The sequence below is a fragment of the Neomonachus schauinslandi genome, chromosome 2 (assembly GCF_002201575.2).
Source record: "Neomonachus schauinslandi chromosome 2, ASM220157v2, whole genome shotgun sequence".
NCBI lineage: Eukaryota > Metazoa > Chordata > Mammalia > Carnivora > Phocidae > Neomonachus > Neomonachus schauinslandi.
In genome coordinates, this window is record NC_058404.1 from 201,713,811 (window position 1) to 201,735,432 (window position 21,622).

The 21,622-nt window shown below is 44.7% G+C and overlaps 1 protein-coding gene across 2 annotated transcripts in view; it reads right to left on the reverse strand.

The window, feature by feature from the left end:
* GRK4 (G protein-coupled receptor kinase 4) overlaps positions 1 to 21,622 on the reverse strand; it is a 101,307-nt gene that overhangs the window by 24,343 nt on the left and 55,342 nt on the right. For both annotated transcript variants that reach the window (XM_044913031.1, XM_044913032.1), the window contains 2 exons: positions 18,834 to 18,974; positions 11,580 to 11,770 (listed from right to left, as the gene is read on the reverse strand). In XM_044913031.1, coding sequence (XP_044768966.1) covers positions 11,580 to 11,770; positions 18,834 to 18,974 — 332 coding nt within the window. The remainder of the gene's footprint in view (positions 1 to 11,579; positions 11,771 to 18,833; positions 18,975 to 21,622) is intronic.

The following is a 21,622-nucleotide window of genomic DNA, read 5'->3' on the forward strand; positions in this document are numbered from 1 at the left end:
GAGAGACAGTCACAGCCCGGCCAACGAGAGACAGTCACAGCCCGGCCAACGAGAGACAGTCACAGCCCGGCCAATGAGAGACGCCCGGCCAATGAGAGACAGTCACAGCCCGGCCAATGAGAGACTGCCACAGCCCAGCCGCTGAGAGTCCACTACACTTCCAGCTCTCAGTTTACCCCAGTGGACTTTCTGTTTCTAACGGCCCACCCCACGCCCCTTCCTCTATAAAAGAGCCTCCCCTCCTTTGCTCTGCAGACTCACCTGTGGTTTTGCTTTTATTTGGTTGGCCCAGATTACAATTCTCTACTAGTCCTGAACAAACCTATTCTTGCTGGGGAAATAAGGGCAGTTTTATTTTAAGTTTAACAGTTGTGAGCTTTTGGCAAGTGCTGTCCAAGCACGTGTGGGCATCAGCTCAGTAGATGCAGGACCTCAGTGGTCTCGGGAACACAGTTTGCAGAAAACCGGGGCCGTTAACGCATCACCCCGAACACGTCCTCTCCTGAAGCAACAGCTGCATCCTTCCTCCCCTAACAGAGCCAGAGGCAGGGAGCTTGTGTTGTAAAGAATTTCATATCCGCAGAAAACGAACGCTCTTCCCAGAAGACGGCCTCACCACTTGGAAGCACACATACCCAGCTCACTGCATCACGTCCCTCGTTCATAACAAAGAGTTGTTTCTTGATCCTGCTGGCTCACTCCTGACTCGCAGGAGTATAGTGCAGAGTGTCCAGGTCCACTCGGAGCTGAAAGGCGCACGATTGTCAAGTAGAACGTCAGATAATGCCCAGCCTGAACAGTCAGGAGCATGGAGCGCCACTTTCGGGACAAGTGCGTTACCTTTCAGCATTTAATAAAATCACAATCAGCCTGGATTCCACAATCACTGTAGTGTGAGACCTGACGGTTTTCCTTGTTTTGTAATGCCAGTGTTTGACTCAAGCTCCGGTGGCCGAGGTAGCCACTTCAAAGACCTCTTTCTCAATAAACACCTTGCTAGCCTCCCACCCCCCACCCCAGGCTCCTGTGTTTCAGAGATCTTGGTTTATTTAAATAACTGACCATTTGGGTAGCTTGTTTTTTCTCTTCCAGTGCTTTAAATTCCCATTCTTATGTTTTAAGTTCACCAGTAAAGAGTGAGACTGTGAGACTCTAGGTCCCCACCCTCTGCCCCAATAACTGCAGAGCCCCAGGCCCACATGCTCACGTATCCCCTCTCCCACCCTGCACCTCCAGACCTCTCTGTGTGGTGGTCCTGGGTACTACATGTGATTGCCAGGACTTACAAGTAATAACCTTTTTCTCTTTCAAAGTTTCTTGATGGCTATTGCTGGGGGGCATCTTGCAGTTATAATAAGAACCACAAGGGCTGGTCCAGCCACAACACTGGTCGTTGACGGGCTGAGCCCAGCATGGAACAGTGGGTTTATTGGTAAAAGAGTACACAGTAAAGTTGCCACTGCAGAGAAATGTCTGGAGAAGATTCTGGATCACAAAAAAAAGACAAAGCAAAACTGATTTAATGATTAAGTATCAAAATTCACCTCTCAGTCTGAGAACTGGCCTTGTAACCTAAAGAATCTACACAAAAGGAAAATATAAAACAAAATCAAACCTAAGTGAGAGAAAAATAACTGAAGACCTTATTATCCACTAAATATCTGAATTTGCTATCAGCTAAAAATTACAACCTCCACATTCTTAAATATAAAAGAATTACAATATTAGGCCTGACCCTCTAGTATGCAAACTGGAGATTTTGACTCTGACAGTGACATGGAGGACACCTGATGGGAGGGAAGGGACAGATCTGACCTCAGTGACATCATTCTCAAATTGTCTTTTCTCTGTATTCATTGTATATAAATGTAAACAGCATTCATCAGGCTGGTTTTTAATTACTGATTTTTCTAGTCTGCTTCAGAAGTCTCAGGAGGGTGCACTGATTCAAGCTTTTGTACGTCTATCCAAAACTTCCCTCCCATGAAGTACCAACAGAAGCAGCAGGGTTCTAGTCGGGAAAGAAAAATAAACATGAGTCTACTGTCTTTATTCACAGGTGACATTATTCTATATGTAGAAAATTTTAAGGAATTCACAACAAAACTTCTAAAGCTAATAAAAGAGCTGAGCAAGGACACAAGATCAATGTACAGAAATCAAATGTATTTCTACACACTAGCAAGGAATAGTCCAAAAATGAAATTAAGAAAACAACTGTAGGGGTGCCTAGGTGGCTCAATCAGTTAAGCATCTGACTCTTGATTTCGGCTCAGATCATGATCTCAGGGTCGTGGGATTGAGCCCTGCGTCAGGCTCCACACTGAGTGTAAAGCTTGTTTAAGATTCTCTCTCTCCTCCCTCTGTCCCAAACCACTCATGCTCTCTTTATGGAAAAAAAAAAAAAAAAGGAAAAAACTGGTTTGAAAAGGGCATAAAAAAAAAAAAATTTAGAAAAAACTTAAAAGCAAAAAAAAAAAAAAAAGGTACAAGATGTATATACTGAAAAGTACAAAACATTCCTGAGAAATTAAACATCTAAATAACTGGAAAGACATCCCGTGTTCATAGGTCAGAAGATTTAGTATTGTTCAGATGTCCATTATCCCCAAACTGGACTACAGATTCAATGTAATCCTTAGCAGCAATTTTTGTCCCAGAAACTGACAAGTTGATCCTAACATTTATATGGAAATGCAAAGGACCCAGAATAGCCAAAACAATCTCAAAAAAGAACAAAGTGAGAAGCCTCATACTTCCCATTTCAAAACTTACCACAAAGTTACAGTAATCAAGACAGTATGGTACTGCCAGAAGGACAGACATACAGACCAATGGAATAGAATTGAGGGTCCAGAAGTAAACCCACCCTCTTACAGTCTGTCAGTTTTAGACAAAAGTGCCAAGGCAGTTCAATGGGAAAATGATAGTATTTTCAACAATGGTGCTGGGATGAGACTCTTCAGCCATCCACCCTGTCCTAAAAACTTAACTCAACATGGGTTAAAGGTAAGACTTAAAACCATAAAATCCTTAGAGAAAACAAAATCCTCATGTTCCTGGTTAGACAACAATTTCTTAGAGAAACACCAAAAGTGAATCAACAACAACAAAACCCTGATAAATTGGACTTCACTAAAATTAAAAACTTTTGCAATTCAAAAGACGCCATTAAGAACATGAAAAGATAAGCCACAGACTGGAAGAAAGTATTTGCGAATTTTACATCTAGTAAAGGATATGTATCCAGAATATATAAAGAATGTTTGCCATTTAATACTGATAAGGTAAATAACCCAAATTGAAAGTGGGCACAGTATTTGAATAGACATTTAAGCGAAGAATATGTAAGGATGGCCAATAAGCATATGAAAAGATGCTCAGTATCATCAGTCATCAGGGAAGCACAAATCAAAACCACCAAGAGAAAAAACAAAACAAAACAAAAAACACAAAAACCCACCATGAGATGTCACTTCACAGCCACTGAGGTGGGCTAGCATTAAACAGGGAGACACTAACAAGTGTTGGAGACAATGTGAGGGGTTGGAGCCCTGGAAGGAATGTAAAATGGTGCAGCCACTTTGGAAGAGAGCTTGAAACTGTCTTAAAAAGGTAAACGTAAATTTTCCATGCTCTCGAGAAATTCCACTTATCAGTATCTACCCAAGAGAACTGAAAACATATGTCCAAACAAAACTTCATACAAATGTTCATAGCAGCATTATCCATAAAAACCCAAAAGTGGAACCAATCTGAAACACCCATCAACTGACAAAAGGACAATGGAATGTTATTCCGCCATAAAAAAGAACCAGGTACTGATAAATGCTAAAACATGGATGAACCTCAAAAACATTATGCTAGTGGACAGAAGCCAGATGCAAAAGGCCACATGATGATTCTATTTGTGTATAATGTGCAGAAAGGTCGATCTACAGAGACAGAGAAATGATGCCCTCCTTCCCCAGTGTGAGCTCTTCTTTAAAGGTGAGTGTGCTGGGCGCCTGGGTGGCTCAGTCGTTGAGCGTCTGCCTTCGGCTCAGGTCATGATCCCAGGATCCTGGGATCGAGCCCCGCATCGGGCTCCCTGCTTGGCGGGAAGCCTGCTTCTCCCTCTCCCATTCCCCCTGCTTGTGTTCCTGCTCTCGCTATCTCTCTCTCTGTCAAATAAATAAATTAAATCTAAAAATAAAATAAAATAAAATAAAGGTGTGTGTGCTCAAGACAACATGGCTATGGTTAGGAGGGAGCACGGAGGCTGACCCTTCTGGAACCTGACAGGCGAGGGCACTGAGAAAGAGCCAACATGGGCATCTCCAGCCCCTCACCCATTTGTTATCTGTTTTAGATGTTTTTCTATTGTTTCTGTAATTGCTAGAAAATGCAATGAAATTGAAAATTTTTCCTTAAAATTGTGAAAGGGTTCCCCCACACCAGTTAATGAACACACCCACCACCTCACATTTTTGTGTGAGAACATTTAAGTCTTAGTCCCTTAGCAAATTTCAATTATACAATATAGGGCTATCAACTCCATTTTTATGTTTTATATTATATCCTCAGGTTATTCATCTTACAGCTGAAAGTTTGTGCCATTTTGCCAACCTCTTCCTACGCCCTGCGCCCCCCAGCCTCTACTGACCACTTTTCTACTCTGTTTCCACGAGTTTGACCTTTTTTTTTTTTTTAAGACTCCACATATCAGTGATACCATGCAATATTTGTCTATGTCTGGCTTGTCTTACTTAGCATGATGCTCTCGAGGTCCATTGTGTCGTCACAAATAGCAGGATTTCCTGCATTCTCATGGCCAAATAATAATTCCATTGTGGATGTATATACCACATTTTCTTCATCCATGCACCCACCAGTGGACACTTAGGTTGTTTCTATATGTTGGCTATTCTGAATAATGCTGCAGTGAACATGGAAATGCAGACATCTCTTTGACCTACTATGGATATATCCTTTAGAATACACCTCGAAGTAAGACTGCTAGATTATATGGCAGTTTTATTTTTAATTTTTTGAGGAAACTTACTTACTGTTTTCCATAGTGGCAAAATTGAAAACATTTTAAAAAGCTAATTCTTTTTTTTTTTTTAAGATTTTATTTATTTGAGACAGAGAGAATGAGAGACAGAGAGCATGAGAGGGAGGAGGGTCAGAGGGAGAAGCAGACTCCCTGCCGAGCAGGGAGCCCGATGCGGGACTCGATCCAGGGACTCCAGGATCATGACCTGAGCCGAAGGCAGTCGCTTAACCAACTGAGCCATCCAGGTGCCCAAAAAGCTAATTCTTTAAAATTTTCATTGCCTTTTGCCATATTCACCTGCATGCAGACTATACATTATTATGTAAAATAATTCTCATAATTTAAAAGACACTACACTGGGGCGCCTGGGTGGCTCAGTAGGTTAAGCGACTGCCTTCGGCTCAGGTCATGATCCTGGAGTCCCGGGATCGAGTCCCGCATCGGGCTCCCTGCTCGGCAGGGAGTCTGCTTCTCCCTCTGACCCTCCCCACTCTCATGTGCTCTCTCTCATTCTCTCTCTCTCAAATAAATAAATAAAAAATCTTAAAAAAAAAAAAAAAAAGACACTACACTACCCAAACAATGGAAAGGAGAATACGCCCTCCCCAGAGTGGCTGAAGAACAGGGAGAAGGTTGTTCTCCATATCCAGCTGCTGCTAGGCCAGGACTTCCCTGAGGCTTCAGGCCGGTCTTGGGAATAACTTTTACATGAAAAGAAAGTGTAGCTGGCCCTCGAACAACATGGGTTTGAACAGCTTGGGTCCTCTTTCACATGGGTTTTCTTACAGTCCCAGTGCTGGGATGTATGTTCTCTTCCTTATGATTTTCTTACTAACATTGCCTTTTCGCTAGCTTGCTTTACTGTAAGAGTATAATGCAGAATCCATAGAATATACAAAATATGTGTTAATCGACTATGTCATCAGTGAGGCTTCCAGTCAACAGCAGACTACTGGTAGGTAAGTTTGGGAGGAGTCAAAAGTTACATGTGGATTTTTGACTGGTCGATGCCCCAACCTCTGTGCTGTTCAAGGATCAACCACACTGCCCAGAGACTCAAGTGCTATTTACTAAGGAATCGGTCATTCCCGCATGTTAACATTCAGATGGTGCTAAGGCACTCATGGGGTCTGTCCCTAGCTAAAAGCATTTTAGTTCATCTGATTCTACAAAAGCTATGTTCCTCAGTTAATTTTTAAAGAACATTCAAAACCCCAAAGGCAACAGTCCCCTCCAGACTTCTGTATAACGAGCAGGCAATATGTCATGAAAAGGTGTTGGGAGGGAGAGTACTCAGCTGGACTGAAAATGCATGCACACACAAATGTCTATGGGTTGTTCTGTTTGAACCAAATGGCTGACTTCTTAGATAAAGACATGGTTGCATACTGAAAACTATGATCTATCTCTTCAGACTCTCTTCAATGTATATTTCATTTCTTTCGCTTGCTTTTTCTCATTCAACAATTCAGACAAACCACGTTACAAGCAGCCGTACCTGAAGGTCTGACACAAACAACAACACCCCCAAACCGCGCACCCAGGCCACTCACAAGGACGCCGCCTCCCTGCCTGTGCCCGAGGAGCCCAGCACTGCTTCTGCGCTTTGTCGTGATGCTCTTTCAGGCAGTTTATCAGAACGAACAGCAGAGGACGGCAGACCAAAAAAGATGAAGTGCTCCAGGAAAATCATACCTGGAGTAAAAGGGTCTCGAGGATGCTATGGCATTTTAGCAACTTCTTAACCTTTTCTCCAAATAAATAAGAGATGTGAAGGGCACAGCCAAGGGCCTGGTGGGCAACAGAAAGCCAACAGGTTTGCTTCTTCCGTCCTCCTGTCTTTAGGACCACTCTGGTTTATGTGGACTCCTCTGCCCACTTTCTCCAGAATGCAAACATGGCGCACGTCTCCCACGGAAGAACAATCCCGTCACCCTCTACTTCGATCTTAGCCATCTATCTGAGCTGCCATTGAGTCCCAGCTCCTCCCGAAAGCCTTCCCTGATCAGGCCTGGGCCCAGTTTAAAGCACGTATCCTAGAGGATTCCGGGAGCCCATGAGGTCTACCTGCTCACCCGCAACATCTGTGCTGGTGCTTCCGAGAGGCCCGCACGGGACGGCCCGGCTCGCTTGGGGCAGCTCCCGCAGACGAGGGTGAGGGGCCCCCAGGCTCTCCTTCTGACCGCGAACATGCTATACCCTAAGGATGGCTCAAAGCCCGGCCTGAGGGCCTCCTCCTCTCTGACCTCAGATTGCCGAAATTAAGTAGAGCATTCTTATTTGTACGGTCCCTCTGCAAAAAGAAAGGTCATCTTTCTGGCACCTGGTCTGATGAAGGTTGTCAAGAGGCAACCTCTGACAAGAAAGAATTTCAAAGATGAACGCGATACTTGACAGGTCCCTAGGGGACGGGATGCACCATCAGAGGCTGAAAGTCATCGGTCATTCATCCAACAGTGGGCACCTCCTAATGGAGGGTGTTGTGGACATGTGTTAAGTTCCCACTAAGTGCTGGCCAACCCATGTCTTTCCTCTGCTCTGTCTGAGGGAAAGTGGGGGCCTGAGGTGAAAGGTTGGAGGGAAATGAAAATCTTCTAACCAATCCAGTAATCCTGGCACACCTTAGAGATATAGGGGATTGGTCCCAATCCTAAATCCCCTAAATCCCTTTTTTAAAAGATTTTATTTATTTATTTGAGAGAGAGAGAAAGCACGAGCAGGGGCAGAGGCAGAGGGAGCCGACTCCCCGCTGAGCAGGCAGCCTGATGCAGGACTTGATCCCAGGATCCTGGGATCATGATCTGAGCCAAAGGCAGATGCTTAACCGACTGAGCCACCCAGGCGCCCCCAAAACAATGAATGCCTTAATCAAAAAGTGCTTTACTGCTACCCATCATCTGAGCTCTCCGCAAGCTGTGATCCTTTTGCTGGTGGAGGGTCTTAGCTCGATGCTGCCGGCCGCTGACTGATCACGTCGGGGTTGCTGAAGGTTGGGCTGTCTGTGGCAGTTTCTTAAAACAAGAGAACAAATTTGTTGCACTGATTGACTCTTCCTTTCCCAAATGATTTCTCTGTAGCATGTGCTGTTGTCTGATAGCATTTTACCCACAGTAGAACTTCCCTCAAAACTGCAGTCAGTCCTCTCAAACCCTGCCAACCTATCAACTAAGGTTATGCAATATCCTAAATCCTTGTCATATTTCAACAGTCTTCAGAGCATCGTCACCGGGAGTAGACTCCATCTCAAGAAATCCCCTTCTTTGCTCCTCCACAGAAGCACCTCCTCATCCGTTCAAGTGTTATCCTGAGAGGGCAGCGGTTCGCTCACCTCTCCAGGCTCCACTTCTAGCTCTCTGGCTGTTTCCGCCACATCTGCAGTGACTTCCTCCACTGAGTCTTGAACCCCTCAACGTCCTCCACGAGGGCTGCCACCCACTTCTTCCAAACTCCTGTTAGTACTGACATTGAACCATGGGAACATTTTCTTAATGGCGTCTGGAATGGTGAATCCTTTCCAGAAGATTCTCAATTTACCCAGATCGAGCACAGGGATCACCATCTATGGTGTGTCTCTTAAATAATACAGCCTTGCGAAGTGTGTCTCTTAAATATGACTTCAAAGTCAAAATTACTCCTTGCTCCGTGGGCTGCAGAATGGACGTTGCATTAGCAGGCATGAAAACAACACTAATCTCTCCGGACGTCATCAGAGCTCTTGGGTGACCAGGTACGATGTCGACGAGCGGTAATATTTCGAAAGGAATCTTTTTTTCTGAGCAGTAGGTCTCCACAGTGGGCTTCAGATATTTGGTAAACCGTGTTGTAAACAGGTATGCTGTCGTCCAGGCCGAGCCGTTCCGTCTGCAGAGCACGGGCAGAGGAGAGGTAGCATAATTCTTAAGGGCCCTAAGAATTTTCCGGCTTCAGCTTCAAGTCACCAGCTGCATTAGCCCCTAACAGGGAAGTCAGCCCGTCCCTTGAACGTCTGAAGCCAGGCGCTGGCTTCTCTCCAGCTAGGACAGTCCCAGACGACCTCTTCTCCCCAGATAAGGCTGCCGCGTCTCCACGGAGCGTCTGTTTAGCAGCCGCCTTCCCGAGCGATCCTAGCTGGACCTTCTGCTGAACCTGCTGCAGCTTCTCCACCAGCGCATGCTGCTTCACCTGGCACTTCCGTGTTTCCTTAAACCTCATGAGCCCCCCTCTGCTAGCTGCAGACTTTTCTTCTGCGGCTTCCTCACCTCCCTCAGCCTTCGTGGACTTGAAGAGAGTCAGGGCCTTGCTCTGGATGAGGCTTTGGCTTAAGGGAATACTGGGGCTGCTTTGATCTCCTATCCAGACCACCAAAATCTTCTCCCCATCAGCGACGAGGCCGTTGTGCTTTCTTATCACTCATGTGTTCGCTGGAGTAGCGCTCTTAACTTCCTTCGAGAACCTTTCCTTGGCATTTGCAACGTGGACTTTTGGCACAAGAGGCCTACCTTTCGGCCTATCTTGGCTTTAGACATCCCTTCCTCGCCAAGCTTAATCATTTCTAGCTTTTGATTTCAAGTGAGATATGTGTGACTCTTCCTTTCACTTGAGCACTTAGAGGCCATTACAGGGTTATTAATTGGCCTAATGTCCATATTGTTGTGTCTCAGGGGACAGGGAGGCCCAAGGAGAAGGAGAGAGAGGGAAACAGGCGGTCGGTGGAGCAGTCAGAACACACAACATGCATGGTTAAGTTTGCCGTCTTATATGAGTGCAGTCTGTGGTGCCCCCGAACAAGTCTGATAGTAACATCAGAGATCATAGATCACTATAACAAGTATAATAATGAAACGGTTTGAAACCCTGCAAGAATTACCGACATGGGACACAGACATAAAGTGAGCCTGTGCGGCTGTTTCGAAAATTAGCACCAACAGGACTTGCTCAGTGCAGGGTTGTCACAAAGCTTCCATTTGTAAAAAAGGCGGTATTTGTGAAGCACAGTAAAGGGAAGAGCAATAAAACGAGGTATGCCTGCACGTCTTTACACGGGAAGCAAGCAGAGGGGGCTTAAGCGCACCGAACTGCGATAAACTCTAAGGTCCTCCCAGAGTGAAGAGGACTCAGAGCTCCTACAGGCTTGTTCCTTGCTTCGGGACCACCAGTCTCCCCTGTGAGTGTGGGGACAAGGCGCTCTCCACTCAGACCAGGGCCCGTGTCTGTAGGAGTGGCCCCAAGGCAGCAGTCCACCCCCTGCTCAACATCGCAAGGGCGGCTGCACCAGCCCCGCGGCCAGGCCTGGTGTCTGGCCCTCAGGAGGCCAGAATGTGGCCCGGGGATATGTGAGACACAGCCAAGAGTTCATCAGAATAGGGATCCGAGAAAGGCCTTCTGAGAAGCTTGCAGCTGGTGTGACCAGCCCTCCAGTGGGACAGCACAGGTCCTCTGAGGATGCCCAAGGGGAGCACGGCCCCCCATTATCAGGGGTGGGGAACTTAGGGATGAGCTGCAGTTTGTCAGAATGAAGGCAGAGGGGCTGCAGTGAAGAAAGGCCTCCGACAAGCAGACCGCATGTGCAGAGGTATGAAGACGTGAGGACACTTGAGATGCTCACGTGTGCATCGCAAAGGCAGAGATCCCCACTCGGGAAACAGCGGGACGCCGGGCTGGAGAAGTCAGTGGGGAGCGGCATCCCTCAGGGTCAGGAGAGCCCGGCCCACAGGGCTGCAAGCTAGGGACGCTATGACAGGATCGAAGGCCTATCATTGCTCTCACAGAGCAGGAACCGGGCCAAGACTGGCATCAGCAAGACCATTCAAGTGTCTGCCTGCCAGGTAACCTAAGGAAGATATGAACTAAGCCAGTGACCCTAAAGACTGACTAGGGAAACATTCAGGGGTGATTTGGTGACCAACTGGATGGGGAAGATGAGGGCAGGGGTTTCCCTTGGAAATGTAGGGCAAAGGGCAAGGTGAGAAACGCCTGCAGGGAATGGTCCTCACACGGAGGTGGATGTCCGCACAGAGGTGAAGGGACAGAGCTATACGGGGAATGGTCGAGAAGGGTGTCAGAGCCCAGGAGCTCCATACCCAAAGGGTGGCTGGAGGGACTGCTTTCCCTAAAACTAAATATTTGATCATACTAATTTAATTAGACCTATTGAATTAAATTTAATTTTCTTTACTTAATACTAAGATGCAAAATATTAAAATACATATTAGAGACATTTAATTGTTACACTATCTTGTTGGAACAGAGTCCACAGTCCGAAATGAACTATTTTGGAAATGGGCTCTTCTCGTGCTTACATGAGTTACACTGCCTATATTTGATCAACTTAACAAATAAAACTGATCTACTAGAGATCAAAGAGAACTAAAAATAAAACCAAGGTCCACTGCTGATTGACCATATCCCCAACAGTGTGAGTGACCAGACCCTATGAATGGCCACCAAGGGCTCCACCGCAGCCCTTCTGCCCAGGCTCCTGGGTGGCCAGAGGGAGCCCGGTGGGAGCCTCAGGCTGAGGATGAACAGGCCCCCAGGCCCCAGGAGTTCATGCTGTTCTTACCTGTACACAATTCTTTCCCTCTGTAAATCCTCCAAGCCACAGCACAGCTCGGCAGCATAGAAAATAGCTCTCTGCTCATCAAAGCCAGGGTTGCCCAGGTTGTGGATGTGAAACTTCAAGTCCCCTCCATTCATAATGGTTAGCACCAAGCACAAGGAATCTTTGGTTTCATAAGTGTAGGACAAACTAACCTAAAGACAACAGCATCATAAAAAACAAAGCACAAACACCTGCTCATTCACCGGTGATTTACTCTATTTGCTAACGTTATTCAAATACTCCGTGTTAGATATATCATTAGAACGCCCAAATACTATATGCTTCAGGGAAATGCATACCATGCATGTGGTGCTTCTTGGACATCTACCTATCAAAGATCTTACAGGAATTCTGTACTGAGGAGAGAACTTTCTGTGGCTAAGTGGGTAGATGGCAAAACTTCACAAAGACACTCAGGATCATGATTCATTGAAGCTATGCTCCAATCGTGCTCAACGTTTCATACTTCTAGAACACCCATGTTCAGTATACAAGTTAAGTTACGAGTTAATACACCCACCCACGGTGTAAGAGGGGTCTTGCGCTGCACATCCTTCCAACGTTTTATGTTGTCAGTCGATGCTGCTGAAAGTATAGTTGCCTCTTACTGCACTTTTAACGTGCATTTCTCTGTATATACGAATACAGGACATATTTCTCATACTTTTTCATATACTTATCCATTTGGAACTACTTGTGTGAAGTACCTGTCCAAGTATTTTGCCCACTTTTCTGCTGGTTTGTAGGTCAATTTACACACACACACACACACACACACACACACACACACACACCGTACTGGGATTTTGATTGGGACTACACTTCATTCATTCAATCTATACATCAATTTGGGAAAACCAACATCTTCATACATTGAGCTTTCTAATCCATAAGCATGGCATCCTTCCCTTTATTTGGTCTTCTTTAATTTCTTGGAATAGCGTTTTAGATCTCAGTGTAGAAGTCTTGCACATTTTCATTAAATTTTTGCCTAGATTATGATGTTTCTTGATGCTATTGTAAATGGTATCAATTAAAAGTTTTTATTTTCTAACTCTTTGTGGCTGATACTGTTCCTAATAACTGGGCTAGAAACACAATAAATTATATAGAAAGTAGTGGACCGCCCACATGCATACTCATGCTGTGGGCCAGCCAGGGTGGGCAGTGGGAAGGAGGGGGGCTGAGTGTGCCACAGCAGGTCAGGACCCACGGATCCACTGTAAGCAGAGAGAAAAAAATACAACCAAGGATGAAGGAAAACTCACAGAGGAAATAAAAAACTACCTGCAGACAAATAAAATGGAACCAACTTTCCAAAATCTATGGGACACAGCAAAAGCAGCTCTAAGAGAGAAGGACTTAACAACACTGGCCCACCCCAAGAAACAAGAAAAATGCCACACAAACAATCTCATTTTATATCTAAAGGAACGGAAAAAACAACAAAGCCCAAAGTTAGTAGGAGGAGGAAATAATAAAGATCAGAGTGGAAATAAATGAAATAGAGATGAAAAGACAATAGAAAAGATCAATTAAAACCTGGTTCTTTGAAAAAATAAAATCAGTAAGCTTCTAGTCACACTCATCAATAATAAACAAACAAATGAATAAATTTTTTAAAAATCAGAAATGAAAGAAAAGTTACAAGTGACACCACAGAAATACAAAGAATCATAAGAGATCAGTATGAACAATTACATACCAACATATTGGACAGCCTAGAAGAAATGGTAAGTTCCTAGAAACCCAACCTTCCAAGACCAAATCACACAAAAATAGAAATATGAACAGACCAATTACAAGTAATGAAATTGAAGCAGTAATTTTAAAACTCCTAAGAAACAAAATCCCAGGACCACATGGCTTCACAGGTGAATTCTACCAAACATTTAAAGAAGGGTTAGTACCTATCCTTTCAAACTATTCCAAAAAAATTGAAAGAGGAAGGAAGGCTTCCAAATTCATTTTACAAGGCCAGAATCACCCTGATACTGAAACCAGATAAAGACATTATAAAAAAAAGAAAATTACAGGCCAATATCCCTGATGAACATAGATGTAAAAGTCCTCAACAAAATATTACTAAATCCAATTCAACAATATATAAAAAGGATCATACACCATGATCAAGCGGGATTTATTCCAGGGATGCAAGGATGGTTCAACATCCACAAATACATCAAGGTGATACAAAATATTAACAAAATGAAAGATAAAAATCATACGATCATCTCAAAAGATGCATAAAAAACATATGACAAAATTCAATATTTATTTATGATAAAAGCTCTCAATAAAGTGGGTATAGAAGGAACATACCTTGGGGCACCTGGATGGCTCAGTTGGTTAAGCGACTGCCTTCGGCTCAGGTCATGATCCTGGAGTGCTGGGATCAAGTCCCACATCGGGCTCCCTGCTCAGCGGGGAGTCTGCTTCTCCCTCTGACCCTCCTCCCTCTCATGCTCTCTCTCATTCTCTCTCAAATAAACAAAATCTTTTAAAAAATAAAAAAAAAAAGAAGGAACATACCTTAACATAATAAAGGTCATGTGATAAACCCACAGCTAACATTGTCCTGAATGGTGAAAAGCTGAAAGCTTTTCCTCTAAGATCAGAAACAAGACAGAGATGCCCACTCTTGCCACTTTTATTCAACATAGTATTGAAAGTCCTAGCCATAGCAATTAGGCAAGTAAAAGAAATAAAAGGCATCTAAATTGGAAAGGAAGAAGTAAAACTATTTGCAGATGACATGATGCTATATATAGAAAACCCTAAAAACTCCACCAAAGAGATTTGAGAACTAATTAATGATTTCAGTAAAGCCACAGGGTACAAAATTAACATACAGAAACAGGTTGTGTTTCTTTTTTTTTTTTTTTTTAAAGATTTTATTTATTTATTTGCGAGAGAGAATGAGAGACAGAGAGCACGAGAGGGAGGAGGGTCAGAGGGAGAAGCAGGCTCCCCGCCGAGCAGGGAGCCCGATGCGGGACTCGATCCCGGGACTCCAGGATCATGACCTGAGCCGAAGGCAGTCGCTTAACCAACTGAGCCACCCAGGCGCCCCCAGGTTGTGTTTCGATACACTAATAAAAAGCTATCAGAAATAGAAATTAAGAAAACAATCCCAGGGACACCAGGGTGGCTCAGTCGGTTAAGTATCAGACTCTTGATTTTGGCTCAAGTCATGATCTCACGGGTCATGGCATCAAGCCCCATATCAGGCTCTGCGCTCAGTGGGGAGTCTGCTTGAGATTCTCTCCCTCTGCCCCTCTCCCCACTCACATGTGCACACACTCTCTCTCTCAAATAAATAAATATATCTTTTAAAAAAAGAAAACAGGGTGCCTGGGTGGCTCAGTCGTTAAGCGTCTGCCTTTGGCTCAGGTCATTATCCCAGGGTCCTAGGATCACGCCCCTCATCGGGCTTCCTGCTCAGCAGGGAGCCTGCTTCTCCCTCTCCCACTCCCCCTGTTTGTGTTCCCTCTCTCACTGTGTCTCTCTCTGTCAAATAAATAAAATCTTTTTAAAAAAATAAAAATAAATTAAAAAAAGAAAACAATCCAACTTACAATTGTATCAAAGTAATAAAAAACCCAGGAATAAATTTAACCAAGGAGGTGAAAGACATATACTCTGAGAACTATAACAGACTGATGAAAGAAATTGAAGGCAACACAAATGGTAAGATATACCATCTTCACGGCATGGAAGAATTAATATTGTTAAAATGTCCATATTACCCAAAGCAATCTACAGATTCAGTGCAATCCCTAACAAAATACCAATAGCTCTCTTCACAGAACTAGAACAAACAATCCTAAAATTGTACGGAGTAACACAAGACTCTGAAGAGCCAAAGCAATCTTGAGAAAGAAGAACAAAACTGGAGGCATCATGCTCTCTGATTCCAAACTATATTACCAAGCTGTAGTAGTGAAAATGGAATGGTATTGGCATAAAAACAGCCACAGAGATCAGTGGAATAGAATAGAAAGCCCAGAAATACATCTATGCGTATATGGTCAGTTAATTTATGACAAAGCAGGCAAGAACATTCAATGGGGAAAAGAGAGCCTGCTCAATAAATCGTGTTGGAAAAACTGGACAGCCACACGCAGAAGAATGAAACTGGATCACCACCTTTTACCATACACAAAAATTAACTCAAAATGGATTAAAGACTTGAACATAACAAGTGAAACCATAAAACTCCTAGAAGAAACCATAGGAAGTAAGCTCTTTGGCATCAGTCTTAGCAATACTTGGGGGTGGGGGGCACAGTCTACTGAGGCAAGAGCAACAAAAGCTAAAATAAACAAATGGGATTACAACAAACTAAAAAGCTTCTGCACAGCGAAGGAAACCATCAACAAAACAAAAAGGCAACCTACTGAATGGAAGATATTTGCAAATCATATATCAGATAAGGGAATAATATTAAAAATATATTAAAAGACTTACACACATTAATATGAAAAAATAACTTGATTAAAAAATGGGCAGAGTATTTAAACAGATATTTTTCCAAAGAAGACATACAGATGGCCAACAGGCATGTGAAAAGATGCTCAACATCACTGAGGATTAGGGAAAGGCAAATCAAAACCACCATGAGATATTACTTCACACCTGTCAGAATGGCTAGCATCAAAAAAAACCCAAGAAATAACAAGTGTTGGTAAGGATGTGCATGAAATGGAACCCAGGTGCACTGTTGATGGAAATGTAAGTTGGTGCAGCCACCATGGAAAACAGTATGGAGGTTCCTCAAAAAATAAAAAACTTGGGACGCCTGGGTGGCTCAGTCGGTTAAGCGTCTGCCTTCGGCTCAGGTCATGATCCCAGGGTCCTGGGATCGAGTCCCGCATCGGGCTCTCTGCTCCGCGGGGAGCCTGCTTCTCCCTCTGCCTCTGTCTCTCTCTCTGTCTCTCATGAATAAATAAATTAAATCTTTAAAATAAAAATAAAAAAAAAAAAACTTGAAATACCATATGTAATGGTATTTCAAGCAAATGTACATTCCATGTACCTCTAGGTGTTTATCCAAAGAAAATGGAAACACTAATCCAAAGAGATATCTGCACCCCTAGGTTCATTGCAGTCTTATTTACAACAGCCAAGATACAGAAGCAACCTAAGTGTCCACTCATAGACGAAAAGATATAGAAGATGTGGTCCATATATACAATGGACTATTACTCAGCCATAAAGAAGGCTGAAATCCTGCCATTTGCAAAACATGGATAGACTTAGTGGGTATTATGCCAAGTGAAATAAGTCAGTCAGAGAAAGACAAATGCCATATGGTTTTACTCATATATGGAATATTAAAAACAAAACACACTAACAAACAAAACAGAAACAGACTCAGACACGGAAAACAAACTGTTGATTACAAGAGTAGGGAGGGGTGGTGGTGCCTGGGTGGCTCAGTCGTTAAGCGTCTGCCTTCAGCTCAGGTCATGGTCCCAGAGTCCTGGGATCGAGCCCCACATCAGGCTCCCTGCTCGGCGGGAAGGCTGCTTCTCCCTCTCCCACTCTCCCTGCTTGTGTTCCCTCTCTCACTGTGTCTCTCTCTGTCAAATAAATAAATAAAATCTTAAAAAAAAAAATAGGACAATCAGAAAAACCCTCGCACACTTAAATCCTAACATATCAATAATTACATTAAATGTAACTGGCCCAGGGGCCAGGGTCCTGGGATCGAGTCCCGCATCAAGCTCCCTGCTTGGCGGGAAGCCTGCTTCTCCCTCTCCCACTCCCCCTGCTTGTGTTCTCTCTCTCGCTGTGTCTCTGTCAAATAAATAAACAAAATCTTAAAAAAAAAAAAAAAAAAGAGTAGGGAGGGGTTGGGGGACAGAAAATAAGTGGAAGGGATTAAGAGGCTTCAGGGCGCCTGGCTGGCTCATTTGCAAGAGCATGCAACTTGATCTCAGGGTCGTGAGTTCAAGCCCCACATTGGGTATAGAGATTACTTAAATAAACAAACTTCTAATTATGAAACAGATAAGTCAAGGAGATGTAATGTATAGCATAGAGAACATAGTTGATAATACTGGAGTAAGCGTGGTGATAGATGGTAACTAGACTTATCACAGGGATCATTTCATAATGCATAAAAATATGGAATCACTATGATGTACACTTGAAACTAACAGGATATTGTCATATCAATTATACTTCAATTAGAAAAGAAAAGGATGAAGGAAAATATGTCTAGGTTCCTTGGGAGAGGCCAAGAATACAGAAACAAAAATATTTCATTTAAATAGAATAAACCATAGGTATTATTTATGTCCCTCTCATAAAGCTAGATTATGGATTTCTGTGTTTCAAGGTAGTTACACAAACATATTTAAAACAACTCCATGATGAGCCAGTTTTATTAAAGGTTTTCGTGGAATGTACGAGGAGACACCTGTCACACACAGAGGTAAATGTAGAGGATGGCTGTGCAGGCCACTATTTGCAAAGTTTGTCCCCTAGCACAAAGCAGCGAACCTCAGTCCTGAGACAGAAGTGACTTGGAGGAAGTAAGCCTAACACCAGAAATTCTGTCCCAAGTTGTCTTTCCCTCTCCCCCTTACATAGACCCTCCTGTTGACACAGATGTTACAGGAGATATGAAGGGGGGGGAGAGAAGCTAGGTTTGGGGACGAACGCCACGCACCTCATGCACAACACAGGGCCTAGGAGGGTCACCTAAGCCCCATTCGCCCAACCCTTGCCTGACACAGTGAAGGTGGGATTTAAGGCTTCATACGATTGGGGAATGCTAGCCGGGGCCCCAGCAGTACATTGGCCAGGTGTCAGACTGCGGCCTCGCAGAGAGGAGGACTTGGGGCAGTGCCTTCAAGCTCAGGAGGCAGTGGCCCCACGGCCCAGGATGAGCACTGGCTGCCCAGGAGAGGGCAGGGCCCTGACCGGTAACAGCCCGCTGCTGGGTGTGAGGAGGAGCCCACAGACCAGGCCCTGGGGGGTGGGATCACCACTGCTTTGTGTGTGTGTTCAGTAAGAAGGGGATAGGGAAGAAGAGGCCACCAGCAGGACCAGGCTGTCCCTGGCCCCTGGCCCCGCCGCCAGCCGGGGCAGCACAGCCCGCACCCCCAGCCGAGGCAGCAGTGCAGGTGGGCCCAGCAGCAGGTATGCCCAGGAAAGGGGTCCTCACCGCGCCATCCACAGCGAAGACTAAATCCAGATACTCACTACAAATCTGCTATGCACTTTTTCTAGGATTCTCTTTTCGTTGAGAGCCATGGCTTCACCTTTCCTCTTCTTTATTCTTTTTTTCTCTAGCTTCTTACACGCATACATCTTTCCTGTAGCTCGCACTTGACAGGCACAAACCTAGTTTAAAAAAGGGGAAAGAAAGGTTTCTACACACCTGCCACCTCTTAGGCCGCCGCCCCTACCACCACCACCACCAGCAACCAAGCCCCATTTCCTCCATGATCAGCCCCTCTGGTGAACAGCAGGGAGGGGCTGGCAGCTGGCGGGGGGGGGGGGGGGGGGCCCTCGCTCTCCCAGCCAGAGCCCCGGCGCATCTGCCCACAGGGGATCACAGCATGTCGGGTCGGCCAGGGTCTCCCTGGGTCTTTCAGTCCTTGCACAAGGGCCACAGTGTTTGAAAGTAAACTGATTCCGCTTTCTTTTAAAAGTTTAAGAATAGGGCGCCTGGGTGGCTCAGTTGGTTAAGCGACTGACTTCGGCTCAGGTCATGATCCTGGAGTCCAGGGATCGAGTCCCGCATCGGGCTCCCTGCTCGGCAGGGAGTCTGCTTCTCCCTCTGACCCTCCCCCCTCTCATGTGCTCTCTCTCATTCTCTCTCTCTCAAATAAATAAATAAAATCTTTAAAAAAAAAAAAAGTTTAAGAATATAAGAAAAGATATTGCATAGAGTTCATAAACTCTCATGCATTTATTCTTAGTTGTTAAAATACTATTGATACATTACTTACCTTCCCACTAGGAAAAAATTTCCAAAATCACAGAAGTGGAGATGGGGCTATAACGAGCTCCCAAGTACCCATCCCACAGCTTCTGGGCTATCGGCACAGGGCTACTTGTGTCCTCTGACTCCCGTCCACTACGCACACGCGCATACACACATACACACACCCTTCATACCACGCACACACTCCCCACACACTTACTGCTCACCACAGGCACGCACACGCCCCACACACGTAACACATGCACATATACCACACATACACAGACACGGTTGCCTTATAAGCAAACATAAGACGTGATATCACTTTAATCCATCAATAACATGACTTTGATGAGAAAATATAGAGTTCATTGTGGAAAATACTGAAAGTATTAGTAAGGACAATGATAAAACTCACTGAAATCCCAAGATAACTGTATAGGGCTTCTGAGTCCTCCCGAATTTTGGGTGGGGAACCTCACCTTCTATTATAGAATAGATAATATTTTATAATCTCCTGTTTTCATCTTCCAGTGTGACTGTTTCCTTATCACTCTATGTTCTCCCAATATCTGACTACTCCAAAATTTCTTTAGTCATTTTCCTACCATTAGGTCTCAGCACATAAATCTTGGCATATCTCTTTACTGTTAACTTAAGACAAATTCTTCTAAGTGGAATTGCCAAGTCGAAGAAAGAGGGGAAAAGAGGCGAGGGAGCCAGACTCTGCACTCTCAGCTGAACACGAACATTCCTCTGCTGCTCGCAACCACCCAGGGAAGCAGGGATCGTCTCCCTGTCATGAAGAGGATGGGATGAAGCCGAGGTCCACCGCGGAAGCAAGGCCAGCTGCGCCGCCGAGCCCCCTCCACGGCACTGTGCTACCTCTACAGCCAGGCACACAGAGATGCCACCAGTCCTCTCTCCTCGGTGCCACCGCAGGACCTCACAAATCTCTTCTGGAGGACTTGAAGCCTAAGTGAAAGCACTGCGGTCAACAAAATAAGACCAAAATGTCTGCCCTTGCAAAACCACCAGAAGAGGTGTTAGCATTTGGAAAAAGTAAATCCACTCCTGGAATTTGGATTTAAAAGGCACTGAGGCTGTCCGCATCAGGGTCACAGGGCTCCGTCTGACAGGGATGCACAGTGGAAATGGACTGTTCCGCTCCACCACAGACGCGATGTAACAAATAACCCATCCAGAACAGGTCCGTGAAAAACCAGAACACTTTATCCATCTGTACAATCTTTTGTGTGGAAACACAAGTAAATGTGTTAAAAAATAATCTATAAATATAAATATACCAAGTCTTTCACAACAGTTAAAATTCGCTAACACGTTACTACTGGGTCCATTTCTAGAACCTCCATGTGGCTAGAACTAGAACTACATTCTTTTGTAAAGACAAGAGCTTGAAACATCCTCTGTTCTTGGACAGAATCCGAGTTTTATACTTGGACATCATGAAAGGCAGAGTAGCACGAATTAAAGAGAGCGAATTACTTTCCTGCTTGAGGAGGAGGTATTCAAACAGAGGGTGGATTTCTTACAGAAATCTCTATCCTGGAAGGGTTGCAACAGCATTTGGTTGGATCACTGGAAATACTCTAACAGGTTTCCAGGACTGTGTCGGGTACAACATTGCTGGTTCTGAGATGATGGCGACGTGGGCCGATGTCTCCCTCACCCAAGCACAGAGGTAGGAGAGGCCTCACTTGTGGGACAAGGCCTCTTAGGTCGGCTTCCTAATCCACATTAAGGGAACTCTGGTGGCTTTGGTTTAGGCTTTCCATGGGAATTTGGGAGCATGGGTGATTTTGATCACACGCGGGCAATTCCACTTGCTTCTGACTACACGTGCAGCTTCGGTTCTCTGTGGCTGTCCCGGCGCTGGCTCTGGGGAGTTATAAATGCTAAAACTGAACCTGACCCCTCCAGACAATCAATGAGGCAACTAACACCTCTTTAAATGACCTAACCAGAACGACATGTGATTCTTGGTCCACCCCACACAATAGTCTCTCTCTAGGAGAGCCATCATGTTCAAAGACCATCTCTC